Here is a 20,463-nt window from a genome sequence, read left to right on the forward strand (position 1 = left end):
AGACACAGACAGTTCATCATTGTTAACAGGAAGGCAGAACACAGCACCGCAGGGAGGTTTTCTCTTGCCTTTATTTTATCAGTGAAATACAAAGCAAGGGCATCAACTGAGGGAGAAAAGCGGGAAGGAGAAGGATATGTAAGAGGAGAAGTGAAGTAATGTTAGGACATTTGGTGCGAATGGAAGCAAAGCAGGCTGGACTAAGGGGCTGTCTGAGGTTCATGTCATGAATTCACAGTAAAACCAATCAGCACAGTTGTGTGTTTCCTGCAGCTTTGGTCTCTGCACTGGAGATTAACCACTTTCCAGAGAGCTGGATTATCCAAAGTTGGGGTTAAATTCTACCATTACCTACCATTAAAATTCTTAAAATCCTACCCTCCAGGGCCTACTTTTAAAATTTATTACACAATTATCTCCCAATTAAATTATTATCTAAGTCTGAATTTATTCTTCAAAAGTTTTCTTTAAAAAATGGTCATTCTTACCTGCCTCTAATTTGTTAAAGGCCTGAGATAGAGGGTGAACATCCGCCACGGGCAGTTTATAGGCCAAGAAGGAGGAATACCTGGGAATAGGAAAATATCATAATTGACCTTGAGTTTCAAGGGGAAAAAAATGACCATCAAGGGCCGGCCCCTTGGCTTAGCGGTTAAGTGCGCGCACTCCGCTGTTGGTGGCCCGGGTTCGGATCCCGGGCGTGCACCGACACACCGCTTCTCCAGCCATGCTGAGGCCGCGTCCCACATACAGCAACTAGAAGGATGTGCAACTATGATATACAACTATCTACTGGGGCTTTGGGGGAAAAAAAATAAATAAATAAATAATTATTAAAAAAAAAAAAATGACCATCAAAATAAATACTGATATTATCAGCAATTTCCTTTTTAAAATAAAAGTAATGCAAATTAATGTCTGGCTTACATATGAAATAAATAAAATAATTTATCAATGGACAAGTCTTAAAATGGCTTCGGTAGCTGGCTTTTGGAGATAGTTCTAGAAATGATCCAGCATAATTACATTCATGCTCAGTTTATGCAAACGTTTTTCTTGTTGAATACAGATCTTCTGAACTAATCCCTCTGAGTAGTTCAATTTAGGTTGGAACTAATTCTAACCTAATATTTCATCCTTGTCACCAGAAAGCTAAGCAAAGGGAGAGATGAGGTTGGGAGAGAGGGACATAATAGTGGAGGGATTCAAAAGGCTTTAACTAAAAACTTCCCTGACCTCTGAGGAGAGGAAGAGCCAGAACTGATTTTTGGCATCTTGTTTCCACGTGCTACTTCTGGCTATATGACCTTCAATGGGTTCAGAACAAACGTCCCCAGAATGCGCCACTTTGGCATGCTGATTATTTTGAGCTGAACACAATAAAGGCCCAAAAGACTCAGGAAGAGCTTTTTACTTCCCCCTCAACTGCCTACAAGAATTTAGATAGACGGCCTGGTCCAGGTAGAGAGCTACCACCAGAGATGACTACAGAGTGTGGGCTAGCTGGGGGAAGCTGGGGGAGCTCAGCAGGGCCTGATTTGTTCAAAGTCCTCTCTGTGTCCCATTGTCTCTGCTTGGCGTGGCAAACATTTGTTTACCAAGCATTTGCTCTTCCCATCTGCTTGAGAACTGTCTTCCTTCTCTTTGAAGCCCCAGACCCCTACTCCCTTCTTCTTAGCTCAGAGTGGCATATAAGCCTCAATTGCCTGACTGTCGGGAAGCCTCCCACATATTTGTGGGGCTCCTGTACATACAAAATTAAAATTTGTTTTTCTCCTGTTAATCTCTCTTATGTCAGTTTAATTATTACGCCAGGCAAAAGAACCTAGAAGGGTAAAGGAAAATTTTTCCTCCCCGACAACCCCAAACAGAAGTCTGATTGCCCCAAGTAGCCCTAAAGCTGCCCAGACCTCCGGGAGTGGCCCTCTTCAGCTCACTCCCTGCTCCTCCAGTCTTACTAGTCATGACCTTTCCACCTGTATCAAAGCCGCTTCTTGGATTTGTGACACCGAGGGTCCGGGAATAGGACTGAGTTACATGTCCGGGCATATACCTAAGGTAATTCCATTACATTCACACTGTGCTAAAATAAAAATCCCAGTTGTTATGTCCTGCGTCTTTGCTGTGCTTATCCCTCCAAGGAATTTCAAATTTAGTTCCTGCTCTACTCCCTGGCCCTCCTCCCCAGTAACACACAGACATACACAAACACACACATACGTATATGCATGCACACATCCTACCCCTTTCTATTCTCCATTTTGAGGCATGAAAACTCCATTAAAGGGAGACTCTTTAATTATCTCAATTGCTGTTTGTTTCACATGAGGAAGATTCACTCTAAATAGTTGCATCTTTTAAATTATAAATATTTACATCTTTTTTATATTTACAGGGAGGCCTGGGGGGCATGGGGGTCATGGGCTTGGCAGCAGTCCTGTGTAGATCTGAGTTATCAGACGTTCCTTCTCCTAATTTTTACAAGTCCCCCTCCAGGGCTAGGGACCAGTCTTGGATGGCTGAGAAGGCCCACACAGGGTGTCCCCAAGCCTCCCTGGGGGCAGGGGCAGTGAAGGTGGGGACAGCTTCCTGGGTAGCTCCCAAATCTCCTATAATCTGGAAAACTCAACAAATCAGTTTTTGAGGTCCCTAACTTTATTATAAAGTCAAATAACCCTGAAAGTCTCACAGAGCAGAAAAAGAACCACTGAGTGCATAAAGCCAACAGATTTCTTCATCATCGAAAGCTCCTTTCACCTTTCCCTCTGTGCGGCCTGTGGGAAAAGCTTCAGAACCTCGATGTGCACCAAAGTCACTTGAGAAGCATCCTTTACTTTCAGTTCTAGAATGTAATCCTTGCCAAATTTGCTTTTCAGTTGTTGGATGGAGCCGATGCATCTGTGGGCAAGAAGGAAAACATGTTGGGAAAAATATTACTCCTTAAATTTTTTCATGTTGTTCTTAAATTTCAAATGTAGGGGAAAGGATGCCACTGAGGGAGTGGAAAGGAAGAACTCAAGGTGCGCATCATGATTTTGCCCTTTTCATAGGGAATCTCATTTTGGGAGCCAAGTGCAGGCTCTGGAAAGACACCTACCTCAGTCTTCCAGACACCATGATGGCCATGCGGTCACACAAGGCCTCAGCCTCAGCCAGGTAATGGGTGGTCAGGAGGGCGCCCCTCTCTGTGTTTCTAACGGCTTTCTGGATCGTTTGCCTAAAGTAAGCCAAAAAATTAACACCACTGAAAGAAAGAGGGTAGGAAAAAAAGAAAGATAGAGGGGAAATTTTATAGATAAAATACAGTTTATGAATCATATTTAGATACTAATTCAAAAAAACCAGGAAGTGTGAATACTGACTAGATTTTTGATAACATAAAGAAAAGTTTTGCATATTTTTAGTTATGCTAATGGTCTTCTGGTTAAGTTAAAAAAGAAAAGGAAAACTTCATATCTTTTGGAGATACTAACAAATACTTATAAATAAAGCATATGCCACCTAGTATCTGCTTCAAAATAATTGGAGAGTGGGGAGAAGTGGGTGGAGGTATAGATGGTCTTACGTGGGTAACTGTTGAAACTAGGTGATGGGTATAATGGGTTCATAAAGGATTCTCTTCACATTTGTGCAAAATTTCCATAACACAAGTCTTTTAAAAAGTCGAGAAAATATTGGGCAGTCACAAATATAAAATTGGATTGGAGAGTTTTATTAATCCAAATGGAAAGTCCTAGATGTGAAAGTAAAAAGAATTTAAAACTAAGAAAAACTGTACAAATAAATTTGACAGATTAGGTAAAAGGAGGAAAAAAGGGAAATGGGGAATTTATGTCAGAAAGTTAATAGTTTCTAAGGAAACTTATAGACATCTCAATAATTAAAATACATTCCAAATTGCAAGACTTAAAACTCTGACAAAATACCTAGAGGTTTTTTGTTTTTTTAGTGTGAATACTACATGAATATGATGCAACATTAGAGAATCTATTTGTTAAATACTTGTTTTTCTAATAATATGGATTATCCCCACTAAATTAGGAACCAGCGGTTTTGGTTTTCCAAGATCAGTTTAAAAATGCAACTTTTACATTAGGTTTATCCTCCTGGCTCTGAGGGTTATGATAATTCTCACCACATTTGCTGCTGTCCTGTTGGATCCATGCCTATAGACGGTTCATCCAGAAGCAAGACAGGTGAATTTCCCAGGATGCTCAGCACAAAACACAACTGAAATGCAGAGAAACACACCTAGTTGCTGCCACCATCACAGAATAACATCAGAATAACATCACACACCACACATACCTTTCTAGCGGCTCCTGCTGTTAATTTCTGCACTGGAACATTCAGCTGCTCATGCAGTTTGAAAGCATCCACCAATCTGATGGAAAATAGGACGAGAATATCAGATCAAGAGAGGATTTGGGGAAAATGTAATCACACGGAAGAGTAACAGCTTTGGAGGGAAGCTTGGCACTATTATTCTCAAAACTCTAACTCTACTGATCAAAAGAAGCAGCACTTTGTTTTGGAACATGAAAGATTCTTCACCTCGTAAAAAGATTTTAAGAATAACTAGAATTCTGAATTTGGAACTGAAATGGATGATTATTCATTTGCTCATCATTGTCAATTATTTTATGCAATATTTTTTTAACGACCCCTCAATCAGGGATGCAGGAAACAGCTCCTGTCCCCCATCCCTGCTCTACCACTGACACTCTGAAAAGGTGGAGACATCATTTCCACTCTCCATTCTTTATTAGTGAGTTCACCGTCAATGGTACAGCCTCCCTGCCTCTTGACACAAAAGAATCACATGACCTCTCTGTACCGTGAAATGGCAGCGGAGGCGTCCCCTTTCCTCAGCCCTTTCACGGCAGCAAACACCTCCAGATGTTCCCTCACTGTCAGGTTGGGCCACAGCACGTTCTCCTGAGGGCAGTACCCCAGGAACTTGACCGTGTCATCTACCTGATGATCCAAAACTGAACTACATCCTTGAAATTCCACCTAAGAAAGTAAACCAGTTTTAGAAACACATGTATCCTCTTCTCCAATCACACGATTACTCAAGAAACTGACACATAGCTGATAAATGCCTAAAATTTTGAGCGTCAAAGAAATATATGGAAATTACTTCATATATTTATTGTAAAAAAAACTATGTAAACTACTAATATAAAAGTATAGTCTTACAAAGATATAGCCTATATTTACCACAAAATTTATATTTCAAGAATGGAAACATTTCTTCATTTTTCAGTACCTCTCCAGCTGTTGGCCTTGTGACTCCGGATATCATTCTAATAGATGAACTTTTACCGGCGCCATTGGGTCCCAGCAATCCCAAAATTTCACCTGAAAAAGGAACACTGACTATTAATATTGGAAGCGAATATTGATTAACATAAACCTGTTTCTCCAATGACCTTCTGAGATACGTGCACCCCTTACTTAGCACCATTTTGAAAGTTATAACATATACGTAATCCATGTCATCAAAACATGTCCTTTAACTCCTATAATTATATAAGTGTTAGTGAAAAGCTTATGGATTTGGTGTCAATACATCTGTCTTTTTTTTCCAGATTACTCTTTCAGTTAAAAATGTCCCCAGATTGGTTTTGATAGTAGATGGCTTGTGTGCTGTGTACACATATAAATGATTGCTAAACTTGGGGAGTCAGGGACATTTTCTCCACCCCAAATTCCACCACCTGTGTCCAAGCCACCATCCTCTTTTGTCTGAACTGATATAAAAGCCTCTTAACTTGTCTGCCACCCAAATTCATGAACAAACAATAGCCAATGTGTAATTTTTTCAAAATATACATTAAATGGTGACAAAAAGCCTGCTAAAAACCCTCCGGTAGCATTCCCCTAATTTGGTATGAAATCTAAACTCTCAGCTGTCTTTGGTCCCGCTCACCTCTTTAACTTCATCCCTCCCCTCTGCAGATGCATCCACTGGACTCTTTGTGCCTCAACCACTCCAAAGGCGTCCTCATGCCTGGTCCCTGCCCTCACTGCTTCCTCTGCCTGGGGTGCTCTTGTCATGCTCACATAGCTGCCACCTTGCCCTCATCCAGATCTTGGCTTAGCCGTCACTGCTCAAGAAAGGCCTTCTCTCACCCTCAGTGAACGCAGCCCTAAGTCACTCACGTCATTTCACATATTTGAATGCTCCACACAGAACTTGCCTATGTGATATCTGACACTTTTCTTGATAAGTTATTTTTTGTTAATCAACTCCTCTTAGGATGTAAAATCCATGAACACAGGAACTTGCCTGATTCTTTCATAATTACATTTCCGGAGCCTAAAACAGTCCCTGGCACACTCAAAAAACAAAAAAACAAACAAATGAACAACAACAAAAAAATATATATATCTGTTGAATGAATGAATGAATGAATGCTTCAGCAATTACAACGGTGCCTATAACATATATGTTCAGTTGATATTTTTAAAAACAATGGTAAATAAAAAAAGTGATTCTTCCAAACCTTTTTTAACACAGAAGGAGATGTTTCTTGCTGCTATTTTCTTATTCCTCTTTGAAAAGCAACTTTTCTTCCGGCCTGCATATTCTTTGTGTAGACAGCTGGCAATTATGACTGGTTTCTGGAATAGAGGACAACGTGATTTTTCTCTTAAACTCAGACACTTTACGGTCCTATGTTCTCCCTACTGGAACCTCCCTGCCCTATGTCTTAAACCAAACCATATTTTGAGTTGAGGGTAATCCATATTGCTTGTTTCAAATGTAACATGCATTCATTGATGTCAATAATATTCCTTACTTCTAAATGGACTGAGAAAACAGCATGGTTTCATGGAAGGCGGCTCATGGCCTTCCCAGAACAGAAGTGTCTAATCTCATGGAAACATCGTAACATCTAAATCAAATAAAAGAATAATTCTTAAAATCTTAAGGATTTTATAACAAGTCTCACATAAATTCCTCAACTCATGAAATTTTTGGTTTTGAAATTATAGCTCTACTTATCAAAGTCCATTTTTCTCAAAAGACTAAAACCATCATGTTTTGTGTTCTTCTTTGAGCTTCCACAACACTCCAAAGAAATGCCTGCATATTTAAGATTATGAAAACACATATTACGAAAATGCACCAAAATCCAAACTTTCAAAATGAAAACCAGCATATCAACCTCTATTCTTGATAATTCTTGAATATTTCCATTAAATCCACTTTGTCACTTGCTTTTCTACCTCCTCTAAGTTTGAAGTGGTCAGGGCAGTTGCTGTTCTTATTCTTTCTGCTTGAACATCTTCATCTTCATCTACAGGTTCTTCTGGATTTGGTCGAACATTTCTACTTTGGGGGGAAATTCTGTGGAGAAAATGAAATGTGTGACATGTAGCTTTCTTGTTGTCAAAGATACATTGAAAATCAGTTTCCCTCTGGTTTTACCATTGGCCTTTCTTTCAACAAACTGGTGAGGATGATGGCTGTGTGAACATTGCTTCTGCTTTTGCCAAGAACTTCCAACCGGATAGCTAGAATCTTCTTCTTGGTGGTGTTGTCATAACTTTGTTTGCATCTTTGACCCTTTCAAATTTGTCAGCAAGTCCTGCCGCTTCTTTAAAAATCAGGTCACCTACATTTTCTCTGTTCACTCTGAGCCCATCTTAATCTATCCGACATTCACCTCAATTTCTTTCCCTGTTCACTCTGTCTAGAGCCCCTCTACTCGTGAAGCACTCTGAACTATGTTGCTCAACCATTTCCACCCCATCTCTTCTGTTCAAGGATGTATAATCATCTTCAATGGGAGAATGGTATATTTGAGTACTCATTAATTTTTTTTTTTTCAGGAAGGTTAGTCCTAAGCTACCATCTGTTGCCAATCCTCCTCTTTTTTGCTGAGGAAGATGGGCCCTGGGCCAACATCCATGCCCATCTTCCTCTACTTTATGTGGGATGCCGCCACAGCACGGCTTGATAAGCAGTGCGTAGGTCCGTGCCCAGGATCCAAACCTGTGAACCCTGGGCCACCGAAGAGGAGCGCATGAACTTAATTGTTAGGCCACCAGACCAGCACCCCCCCCCCATTAAGTTTCTGAGGAATTTGAAAGCTTCCCTCAACTGGTCAGTGGCAGAACTCTGCCTGAGAGTCCTGTTTCCTGGCAGTAAGCCAGCAACCCACAGACCATCGTGAAAATCACCATGCTGTTTACATTGTAAATATGAATCCACATTAACAAGTTGATAGTACAGACACTATCTAGGAATATTAAAATACCATATTAAGTATGAAATTAAGTTTTATGCCAACCTGAAAACAGGATCCTTTCGCATTATTTTCTTTCCACACTTTATTTCCATGCATCTTAGAACAAAAACAAATAGCAAAGCCTGAAAGTAAGGCTAGGAGCAAAGAAAAACAGTTATATTTAGGCATAAAATCACAATACTTTTTAAACATTTAAATTATATTGGTGGCCATTTGTCTCCAGGTAACACAGATATGAATCATTCTTACAAATCGGGGGAGAAATCCAGCTAGACAGTGACTACCCAGCTTAGTGGATCCTGCCTGCTTTCTTCCTCTCACAACCCACATCCAGTCTGTCAGCAAATTCTATCTGCTCTACCTTCGAAAGTATCCAGAACCCAGCTCCTTCTCACCCTTGCTGTGCCACTCCCCCCAGGCCAGGGTCATTATAATTTCTTATTGTAATATTACAGCACCTTGTTACCTGGTCTCCCTCTTCTCCTCTTGCCTCAAACATCTATTCTCAACACAGTCACTAGGGCTACTCTTTTAAAACACAAGGTCCTTAAGACGTAAGTTTGATGATATCGCTTTTCTTCAAACCCTCCAATGACTCCTCAATTACTCCAAGTCAGAGTCCTTGTAGTGACCCAGAACGCTCTCTGCAACCCCTTCTGTCCACCCTACATTTTACCCTATTACTTCTGTGACCATCTCTAGTGCCACTCTCCCCTTTGGTCACTCGGCCACAACCACACTGGCCTCCTGGCTAACCCTGGAATAAGCCAGGGGCACTCTTGCCCCCTGCCATTGGAATGCTCATCCCCAAACTTTCCCTGAGAGCCTACTTCCTTCAGATCTTTGTTTCTCAGCCAGGTCTTTCCTGACCACCCATCTAACACAGTATCTGTTATGTATTTAGTTTATTATCTGTCTTCCTCCATCAGAATATAAGCTCCAAGGGGGCAGGGACTTCTGTCTGTATTTCCTCCTATACCTAGCAACATACTGACACGTTGTATTCAAAGACAATAGCTTTCTTCAGGCTAAATATACCAATGTAATCATTTTTTTCTTTTCCTTTTTATTATTCGACTTTTGCTTTTTTATCTCTAATTCAAAGGATTTAAGTCATATTGCATGTGTATTTTTTACAAGCTCTCTCAAATTTGGAAGGGGCAGCAAAAAAGGATAAATACACAAGAAAAATTAACTTTATATTGAATTCTGGACTTACACAGTCCATTCATGCACATAAAAAGTAACTCTAGGATTTAGAATCATGTCTGAATGTAATTGCTTTATTTAAGATTACATTAAAAACACTTTCGAAGTTGGCACACTTCAGACAAGATCAAATAGTTATTATAGTAAATGATAACTATCCAAAAAAATAGATGGTGAGGTAGAAAGTCCTTACTATTAGGCATAACAGAAAATCAACTCCACTTAGATCATAATTTGGGTCTTGAACATTATCTTGGTGCTTGTTGACTCCCTGCAAAGACAAAAAAATGGCTAAATGGAAATTCATCAGCTTTACAATTTGCATTTAAATAAAATGGCATTTCGCATATTGAATATTTTCCTCATTAAGCTGGGCTCCCTTGTGTGCCCAAGCAATTGCCTGCAGAGAAGAGAGGGGGCCCTACTCAACTCTCACTGTCTCTCAATGAGCAGGTATCCTATGTCAGTTCTTCTCTTCCAATTCTTTTTTTTTTTTTTAATCTTTTGGTTTAATGTTTGGTGAAAATATTGAACACATGACAGAGAGAGGTGCCTGCACCATGAAAAATTCTGGAGATTGACAATAACTGTCCTAAATGCCCCTCACAGGCCTTTACAGGGTCCTTCCTACCCCAGTGGTGACTATTTCCCATGACAATAATTGGTCCCATCCAGTTATTATTTCTTCATCAATCAATGCATTCAAAAAGTAACTCATCCCTCCTAAGTAATGTGTGACAGACCTAGGTTAATGTACTTCACCTTGTAGGTCTACTTGTATTTTGGGAGAGAAATGCTTTAAGCAAAGCAATGAATTTCCAATTGAGAATTCCAGGCATTGCTCAGCCAATGGAAAAGTGCTTTTGTAGCTGGAAGGCTTTCCCAGGACCCCAAGAACACAAGCGATTAGGGGAGTCCTCTCTGCTTTCTTCATCCAGGATGGTGCAGGGCCCTAAAAAGTACGTTCCTGACTGAGCTGCTCTGCTCTTCTCATTATATACCTTTTTCCGTTTGAATCACATTCAGTTTATTTAACACCTGCTGGTCTTTCCTGTTTCAATGCCTCTGCTTTCCTCTGCAGAGCACACTTACTCCTGCCCCACTCTCCCGCTAATGAATTCTTACTCATTCTTCAAGACTCTGTGGAAACACTGCTCCCCCAGAAGAATTCCCTACTCTCCAGAGCACATCACCTGTTCTTCCTCTCTCTCCCTTGGCAGTTCGCCTTCTCCTTTGTAACCTTTAAACCCCTGGCATTCACTTGCTTGGGGCTGGTCTGTCTTTGTCTCCACTCAGCTCCGTGAAAGGAAGGACTGTGCTATCTTGTTCATCAGGCGTCCCCAGTTACTAGTACAGTGCCTAACAAAGAATAGTGTTGAATATATATTTTTGAATGAATGAATAATATTCTACACGAGTGTATCCTCACAGTGAATAATGAATACTCATCAAGCTAGGCCACCTTTTTCAATCTGACATTAGTTTTGAATAGCATTTGACAGTGCTTACATTTTGCAAAGTGCATATGGCAAAGCTTTTTTAACAGCTTTATTGAAGTTAAATTTTCATGCTATAAAATTTACCCATTTTAAGTGTACAATTCAAGAATTTTTAGTAAATGTACAGAGTTGTGAGAGCATCACCACAATTCCACTTAAGAGCATTTACGTCACCCCAAAGAGATACCTGGTATGCATTTGCTGTCACTCCCATTCCCACCCAGCCCCAGGAACCCACCAGCCTACTTTCTGTCTTTATAGATTTGGTAAAGCACTTGAATACGCTGCATATTCAAAATTAATAACACAATTGGTAACATTTCTTACCTCTCCCAAAAAAGCTATAAATCCACTCAAGGTAGATGAGGGAACTAATACCATGCTAGGAACCAAGCTACGTAAGTCGGCTCGATTCATTGAAACGATGCCAAACATGATGATTGAGGTCTACAAGGCAAGTTGAAATATATGTCAGACACACTCAGTCCATTAATATGTGAGAAAATACTGAAGATGCTGGTGTTCTCATCCTATATATCAGAATTTCCCCATATGCAGATACACCCCTTCCAGAAGGAGAAGGGAAGAGAGGAGCATTTGTTATTGAGAATATATACGACTTTTAGCTCCCCAACAGAAAATTTTTAGATCAAAAAATCAGGAGATTAAGGTGAAAGCTAAAATGACCAAATAGACTTCCTGACAGTGGTTAAATGCAATCTAAGATAACAGGATAAAGAGAGGAATTAACTTTTTATAGCTAAGGTAACAATATTGTTAATGTATAAAAATCTGTAAATATTGAAAAGGTATATGAGCAGTTATAAAAAAGACGAATCCATATTGCCTCTCACCTAGACTAAAGCATTCTAATTGTCCTCCCTGGTGCATTTCTTCCCCATTCCAAACAAATGATTTTTCCAAGATTGTGCATTTTTATTGCATGGATTCATTTTCTTTTAGAATACTGGGAAATGTGTATTTAAAATTTTTCTGTTTTAAGGATCAATTTATCAGTTAACAAGTGTGTATTGAGCACTTGAATCTCTGCTGAATCTTATTAATGTATTAATTATAATAAAAATAATAAGAATCATAACTACTAAATTCACTGAATATTATACAAATGCCAGGCATTTAGAACTTAGCGTGCCTTACTTATTTAAATCCTTACAACTACTCTATAATGTGGTTATTCTTATTATCCCTCCCTTTATATATGAGAAATCTAGGGTCCAGACACCTTAGACAATAGCCTCAAAACCACAGTTAGGGAATGACAAAGCTGGAATTCAAAACTCCGTGTGTGTGTGATTCCTAAGTCTTTATGTCAGAGAACTATAATATTTTGAGGATTGTTATACAAGGGAATGTTGTGTCAATTTACAATTTTGAGGAATATGTAATATACATATAAAAAGCAATTGGGAATAGAACCATATAACTTATAATCAAGTATTCAGTAAGAGCACAATAAGCATTTTAGATAGCAAATCCATAGGACTCTTCTCATTTTACAATCACCACAATCTCTCTGCAAAAGTATCGCACAATTGTCCATGTTTACATATTTCTCTTCTCTTGGCTTCCAGGACAACACGTTCTTCTATTTTTTCTCCTATCTCCTTCTTTTTTATAACTCTAAGTCCTTTAGTCAACTTAGCCGACTCCTCTTATTCTACTTGCCTCTAAGTTTCTGCTTTTGTAGGCGTTTTTTCCTCCTTTCTCACCCACTGGATCAAGATAGGATTTCAAACAGCATCAAAGGAAATACCCTATGGCTCAGTGTGCTAAGAAGATGTGCTACTATACCTCCACCACTGGGCTGCAATACGGGCTAGAAGGGTGCTTCTTTATTAGACAAGGGCCTAAGATATCCATGAAGTGTCACCTCCTTGCAGGTACTGGAGTCCATTGGACTCTAGAAACAAATTAACTGTTAACTGTGGCTTTACTTAATGATGAAGAGACATTGCCTAAACTGTCCTTCCAAATATACCCAAGATCAAAAAGGACTACTGCACTGACCATCAACTTATGATACATTTTTACATAAGATGTAGATTCTATTCTGCCTTCTGCCATGTATATAGAATAGAATCTGCATTATCAATTATGCATTCCTCTTGCACAGTTCCTCAGCTGCAAAGTGAATAAATGAACAAATGAAGCAATTTGACTTTGTTATTTCTAAGGAAAGTCAAGACAATGCAGAACATCTTTTTTAGTAGGTTTGCAAACTAATGTGATGATTAAGATGTTCTCATTGTGATATGAACAAACTATAGCAAATAAAGGACCACAGCAGAGAATCAAACATGTGACTCTGAAACACTGTATATTTCAAATTGAAATACATCTGCATATGATGGGATATCTTTTTTCCTTTGCTGCCAACTATTTTTGAATTATTATGGATTAAAATAAGAAAAGGCAATATTGTAACATATTACACTTCCCTCTCCTTTCTATGGTGTAATTTTAAGATATTAATTTTCCCCATTGCTCAAGACAAAAGTGACTATATTTAGTGTTACATTGAAAGTTTGAAAAAGAACTCCATTTCTCTATTTATTTGTTTGTATATGTACTTACAAAAGAGAAGCAAAATACCCAAAGGCCACTGTGTTTTGTCCTCTTGCGAAAAATAAACGATATCACATAGGTCAGGAAAATAAGGGAAATGGCATAACCAAGCGTAATTACAACCTGAAGATAATACAAATGATATCAAAGTCAAAAACTGAAATATTAACTGAGGGAAAAATTCAATTACAAATATTTTTAAAGTATTTTATTGCACATGTACTTTTCCTGTTTTTTTTTGTTTTGTTTATGACAAAATAGAAATGAAAATGTCTCAATTATATAAAATATCAATGTTAAAATTTATTATGAATTACATTATAAGATATTGTCTATGTAACGTGTGACTTACCAAAGCAAACACAATTCGACTTGTGAGATAAATGTGCGCTATGTTTGCTACATAGAAAATTAAGTACATTAAAAGGAGAATAAAAGCAAAGAAGGTAACATCCACCAGTGCCTGCCCACACCAGTAAGCAGACGCGTAGAGGCCCGAAATCCATAGCTGGGACTTCGTTCTTTTCTGATGAAAAAACACAAGAGGTACACAGATTCAACTGAAATCCAAATCCAAAACAAACACATTGAAAGGTTTTTTTAAAAGATAAATATAAATTTAATCTTCTAATATTTTTTAATCTTCTAATAATTTTATTTTTTTTATAATTTTAATTATGCACATACTGTTTAGGAGCCAATTCCATAAGTGGCAATTTTGAAAATGAGTATGGTTTTATCTGACAGGTTTGATTCATAACCCCACTTTAGCTCATGAAAAATGAATAGAAAAGGAGACCACAAAATGTTCAAGGCATTAATTTCCTTCAAAAGAAATGTTACTTTGTAGCCTGAAGGACAATAAATTCTCCACTATCCAAATACTCTCTGGGAGAGTGACTGTGGTGACTTGTCTAAATTTGATTTAACTGTTTTTCCTGGATAAAGAGCATAATCAAACACAAATATAACAAAAATTCATATTCTCCACAGTACATAGGGGAATTCAAGTCTTAAATTTGGTCCTCAATTTCAACATCAATGATTTCCTCCTTGTGGTTAGGAAATAATATAGTCAAAAGTTTTATAATATCTCCCTTTGAGTCCCTGCAAAATTATTGCACCTTTCCTGTAATTTTGAAGTAAAAATCATTTTGTTATTGTAGAAGTAAATTTTCTGACTTGATAGAAATAATGCTTAACCACATTATCTAAATTAAACGTGTGTTTAAATGTTTTTATCACAGAAAAATATTTTGAACACATAGCATGCAAAATACAATTACAGAAGTCCCTGAAGTCCCTTTTCTTTTTTCTCTCTTTTCTTACTTTGTAATCGCTGACACTGCTCATGGCGATGTAGGGAGAAATGCTGCACACAACCAGAAATAAGAAAAAGGAGCCTTCCAGCAGCTCAGCCCAGATTAGTACATAATTCTGCAAATATAAAAGGTACTTTAAACCAGTGAATATTTTAAAAAATGAAACGAATACTAATAATCATAAAGAATGTGGTTTTTGAGAGGCCGGCCCGGTGGCGCAAGCGGTTGGGTGCGTGTGCACCGCTGCGGCGGCCCAGGGTTCACAGGTTCGGAACCCGGGCGCGCACCGATGCACCGCTTGTCAAGCCATGCTGTGGCGGTGTCCCATATAATGTAGAGGAAGATGGGTATGGATGTTAGCCCAGGGCCAGTCTTCCTCAGCAAAAAGAGGAGGATTGGCAGATGTTAGCTCAGGGCCAATCTTCCTCACAAAAAAACAAAAAAAGGAATATGGTTTTTGAAATATTGAAAAATCAAAATAAAAAGTGTACATCTAGTTCATCAACATCTACACATGAAGGTGGGAGGGAAAATGATTTCTAATCATTTAACATGAGGCTTCAACTCCTAGAAAAAAACAGAAGTAAAAAAAAAAAATTAACAAAATAACTCAGGACCCACTTCAGGGCACATATCAAAAACTGAAAACAGGGTCTCAGAGATATCTGCCCCCACATGTTCCTTGCAGCACCATTCACAATAGCTGAGAGGTGGAAGCAACCCAAATGTCCATGGACAGATGAACAGATAAACAAAATGTAGTACGTGTACACAGTGGAATATTATTCAGCCTTAAAAAGGAAGGAAATCCTGTCACAAAGCACAACATAGATGACAGAAACAAGCCAGTCACAAAAAGACAAATACTATACGATTCTACTTTTATGAGGTAACAAAAGTAATCAAATTCATAGAAACAGAAAGTAGAATGGTGATTGCCAGGGGGCGTGGGGAGGGAGAAATAGGGAGTTATTGGCTAATGGGTATAGAGTGTTAGTTCTGCAAGATGAAAACGTTGTGGAGATCTGTTTTATAATAATGTGAATATATTCAACCCTACCAAACTATACACTTAAAAATGGTTATGGTAAATTTTATGTTATGTATTTTTTACCACCATACAAAAAAATAATAGTTCAGAAATTGCAATCCTAGATGAACAATTATTCAGGCATGAGCATATCTTTCTCAGCAAACCTAGTGATGGATATGTGAAGCTGGGTGGGTGTGTTCTGAAGCATAGACGTAAAAAGAAAACTCGATGCCACTGAGCCCATCTTCAAGATGAACTTCAAATCACCACCTCCAAATTGGTGTCTGCCTGAGGCTGGGACTATGCTCAGGTAGGGTACAAAGACTGCTTCATGGATATAATTACAGAAGAGCAATGCAATAGCCTATCTCAAAATAATTCTACAATTCTCAAACTTTATATAAGGCTTTGGAGGCTACACCTATAAATTCCAATTTTTCACCAGGTGGGAAAATGCATTACCATCTTCATAAGAATGGCCGAGAGAGGAAAGATGTGTGCCACTGGGGATTCCTAAGAGTGTAGCCATGGGGCCTTGATCCATTTTGATCCTGAGCAAACAGGTAATGACATGAAGAAACTAAAGGACCAAGTGGGGATAACGTCTATCTCTTTCTATTACCAGCTGGTTCCACTTTCTGGAGAGTTCCCTTCCACTACCCTTGAACCATCCCTTGCTCTCCCTGTTCACACGGTCAGTGGTGGCTTCAACTCACAGATGCATGTCTCCATTGCTGACCTCTCAAGTATACTCCGTCCATCTGCTCTTGCGTGGACCCCCAGCACCACTTATGCAGTGAAGCCAAAACTGAATTCGACTCCTTTGTCACAAAATGGGCTTCCCTTTTTGATGGCTCCATTTCTAATCATGTTTATTGTTCTTCCAACCTCCTGGCTTAAAACAGTTGGAGTCAGTTTTGAGAGGTCCCTCTTGGATATCAGTCAGGGTCTAATCAGAAAACCATAACCACCTTCAGCACTTAAAACAGAGAGAAATTAATCAGGCAGTGGTAATGGTTACATGGGTGGAAAGGGCAGAGAAGCCAACAAGGATGATGAAGTGAGAAGCCACTGTCACTTCTCAGCTAGAGGGACAAAGGAAGGAAGTGATGTGACTGGAGCCCCGGGTGGGGAATCCTCCTGTTCTCCTGGCTCCCACCACTGCTTCCAGTTGCCTAAACCCAGCCTGTAGCTGGCAGACATAGAATCCTGAAAATGCAGCCTGTGTGTATGAGACACCCCTGCAATGTAGAGCAACCACGGGAGGTGAAGGAGTTCATCAGAAAGCAGGTAGCCCAAGAACCGGCAAATTCTCCTTCATGTCAGTCAGTCTATCGCCTATTTAGTCAGTGGACGGTCCACTAACAAGTTATGTTAGATTTATAAGATTCTAAAGCTGGGTTCCAAGTGCTCTTGACTTCCAGTACAGTGTACACACACGCTCTCATTCTCTCTCCTTCTGCACTCAAGTGTGCATAATTTTTCAGAAGATTCCCTAGGAGACTATGACATAATATTGAAAAGTATTCCCCCAGGAGAATTCTCTGATAATAACTTGACAAGAAAAAAATCATATTTTGTTAGATATAATCTGTTTAAAATGTTAGAACAAAATAATAATTTTTAGGATAACAACCAATTATGAATATTTAAAAGCTAAAGGGGAATACATGGGTTTCTTGTCAAATTCCTAGTTATTCAGAATGAGTAAATCTGATACTTACCAAATGAAATGATCTTCTCTCAATTCGAATAGATTGTGTATGATGAAACATTCGAAGTAACCCATTGCTGATAATATTCATAAGGATAGGAAAACAGTGCAGTCTCTTGGTATTGCACACAACTGAAAATCTATAATCCTTAATATAAAACAAACAAATGCAAATAAAATAAATAATGTTAATTTGTTCTTAAAGAACAAAGTTTTTCTATAGAAGATCCTAACAGTGCCACATTCTAGCTGTGTGACCATCTTCAAGTTAACTGACCTTTCTGAGCTTCCTCATCTGTGAAAGGGGGTAATAAATGGGTTATTATAAGGTTCAAATGAGATAATGTATATTAGACCCTAGTACAGTGGATAGCACAGTTGGCAAGATGAATTTTTATTAATATTACTAATTTTAGATCATTTTGTCTCCATTTTACTGATGAGGAAATTTCAGCTAACGGAATTTAAAAGTAGCCCTGACAAGGAGACACACTCAGTTTGCAGTGAGCAAGCGAAGGAACCATGATCTTCTGGATAAGAGACAAGCACGGGGTTCATAAAATATTCATGGCTACACTGCCCATGAAGCATTTTCACACTTTCTACGATAATATTTATGTTCTTCATGTTTATGAAAATGTTTATATATTCATCAAGAGGCTCAGTATTGCTTAAATATTACCAATAGTTCATGTAATAAATATGTTAGATAACTAACAAGTAAAGCAACTGACAAACAACATAGTTTCCTACAGTTGGCACAAAGAGATTCCATTTTTTATGATGTACCTAGTTTAGGTAGAACTGAATTCACTGATGCAGCTTCAAAGGCTTTAGTTTTTGTTTTTATTTCCCTGGTAGCAAGAAATAAAGAGGTATTTTCATTTAATGTGGCTCCCTAATTTTCAATGGAATGTAAGTAAGACTCAGAGTTTTACTGATGATGTAGTTACAATAGTCATGATCCTGGAAGGATCTCTATTGCTTGCACTTTTTTTACCCAAACTGAAAGATGTTAAGATAGCAGACTGAGAACACTTTTCTCTCAGAGATTTCATGTGGTTATTAAAGTATTTAATGTCTTTTCTCAATACATGAAAACATTATTTGGGTAGTTAGTTATTGAATAGGATTCCTTAAATTCATAACTATATGAGTCAGTAATTATAAGGTCTATTACTTTATTGAGTCTGAATAAGGCAATTACATTTAGCTACTTTGAAATGTAAAAATTATCTAATTCAAAAGTTAAGATAGAAAATGTTATGTTGCACACCTGAAATTAATATAATGTTATATGTCAATTATATGTCAATAAAAAAGTAATAGTAATAAACTTGAAAAAATAAAAATAAAAGTAGACAAGAAAGACAACATATTTTATGATTACAAGTTGTACACTTGTGAAGGTCAGAAACAGGCAAAACTAAACTATCATGATTAGGGAAGTATTGTAAGTGGTAAAACTACAAAGAAAAGCAAGAAACTGAGGAGCGTAAAAGTGAGATAGTGGTTACTTTGGAGGGAGGGAGAGGTTTATCATTAGGAAAAACAACCAGAGGGCTTCTGGGATGCTGGCAATGTTCTTTTGTTTAACATGAATGGTGATAACATGGGTAATGTGAGTGTTCACTTAATATTTTAATTCACTTTGCAATAATGAAGACGTACATATGTGTTCTATATACTTCTGTGTAAGTATAATAAATGCGGAAATATTATTTCCACATTTTAAAAAATTACAAAAAATAAAGTACAAATTATCATAGAAGAGAAAAAAAGGAAATATTTTACAAAAACTTCTTTAAACTTCACAATTTATTCAATAATGACCCAAAATGTTTTTGAATCGTATTGCTGTATACTACCTGGGTTGACTTTCCGCAGTTTTTGAAACAGTTAAAACGTAGCACTTTATTAACGTCTTGGGGCTTTTTTTTCTCATAAAAGCAAAACAAGAAGCAAGAGGCAAACACACCTTTTGTTTACCAGAAACTATGATAGCTCCATTGTATGACAGGTCATCAGTGCCATTTCTATTTTCAAAGTCATCTACTTCCAAAAGTATATTTTGATGCTTCAGTGACTGTATAAAATCTTCAATATTTGAGTCTAGTATGAAATCAATAATAGAAGACAATATAAAAGCAAGGACATATGTGTCAAATTTTTAACAGTCAATATTTATAGAATCTTATGTGCAGGCATGTCTCTTTGGGCACCACAGTAATAATATTGGCCCCTGAAAGAGAAACCACTCTACCGTCTTCAGTTTATGGAATCTTATGCTGTGATGAGTTAGCTTTAAAATTCTGTTTAAGGCAAGTTAACACGTGACCATTAAAATAAGATAATTCTATTTTATGATTCTTGCTTAAAAATACATTTGAACTCAAACGTTTGTGGAGATACAATAATTATATGAGGAGTACTTCAGATTGTCCAGCCTAAAATGGCCAATAATAACACTCTCCTCTCTCCCTTATTCTTTGAAATAACATAAAAATAAATATATGTATATATAACATATACCTTTACATATTTACATATGTATTACGTACATATATAGTACATAAATATATTTTTTCTTGGGAACTGGGAAACGAAAAAGGTGCCACTATCAGACTGAAGTTTCTGATTTGCCCCTAAGGAAGAAAGCAGATGAGATTGTTTGACAGAGAACTAAGAGCTGAGAAAAACCCACAGCCTAGAGCACATAGGAGCAAACAATTGCAAAGATAAAACCAATTTCCAGGATATCAGAACTCAGAATGGAGAAATTCAAGGGGCAAAGCGGGCTCTGAAGCCACAGTCAGGCTCACTGACTGGTCAACCA

General features: G+C 38.0%; 1 protein-coding gene across 1 annotated transcript in view; it reads right to left on the bottom strand.

Moving 5' to 3' along the window:
* The window catches only part of ABCA6 (ATP binding cassette subfamily A member 6), a 56,492-nt gene that overhangs the window by 3,666 nt on the left and 32,363 nt on the right, over window positions 1-20,463 (bottom strand). The window contains exons 20-36 of the mRNA XM_058561444.1: window positions 19,606-19,739; window positions 17,638-17,775; window positions 14,888-14,995; window positions 13,911-14,084; window positions 13,568-13,681; window positions 11,300-11,419; window positions 9,667-9,744; window positions 8,307-8,398; window positions 7,240-7,360; window positions 6,513-6,630; window positions 5,273-5,364; window positions 4,838-5,016; window positions 4,309-4,384; window positions 4,136-4,230; window positions 3,098-3,217; window positions 2,758-2,898; window positions 489-568 (exon numbers count right to left, since the gene is read on the bottom strand). Coding sequence (XP_058417427.1) covers window positions 489-568; window positions 2,758-2,898; window positions 3,098-3,217; window positions 4,136-4,230; window positions 4,309-4,384; window positions 4,838-5,016; window positions 5,273-5,364; window positions 6,513-6,630; window positions 7,240-7,360; window positions 8,307-8,398; window positions 9,667-9,744; window positions 11,300-11,419; window positions 13,568-13,681; window positions 13,911-14,084; window positions 14,888-14,995; window positions 17,638-17,775; window positions 19,606-19,739 — 1,980 coding nt within the window. The remainder of the gene's footprint in view (window positions 1-488; window positions 569-2,757; window positions 2,899-3,097; window positions 3,218-4,135; window positions 4,231-4,308; window positions 4,385-4,837; window positions 5,017-5,272; window positions 5,365-6,512; window positions 6,631-7,239; window positions 7,361-8,306; window positions 8,399-9,666; window positions 9,745-11,299; window positions 11,420-13,567; window positions 13,682-13,910; window positions 14,085-14,887; window positions 14,996-17,637; window positions 17,776-19,605; window positions 19,740-20,463) is intronic.

Source organism: Diceros bicornis, chromosome 18, assembly GCF_020826845.1.
Source record: "Diceros bicornis minor isolate mBicDic1 chromosome 18, mDicBic1.mat.cur, whole genome shotgun sequence".
Lineage (NCBI taxonomy): Eukaryota > Metazoa > Chordata > Mammalia > Perissodactyla > Rhinocerotidae > Diceros > Diceros bicornis.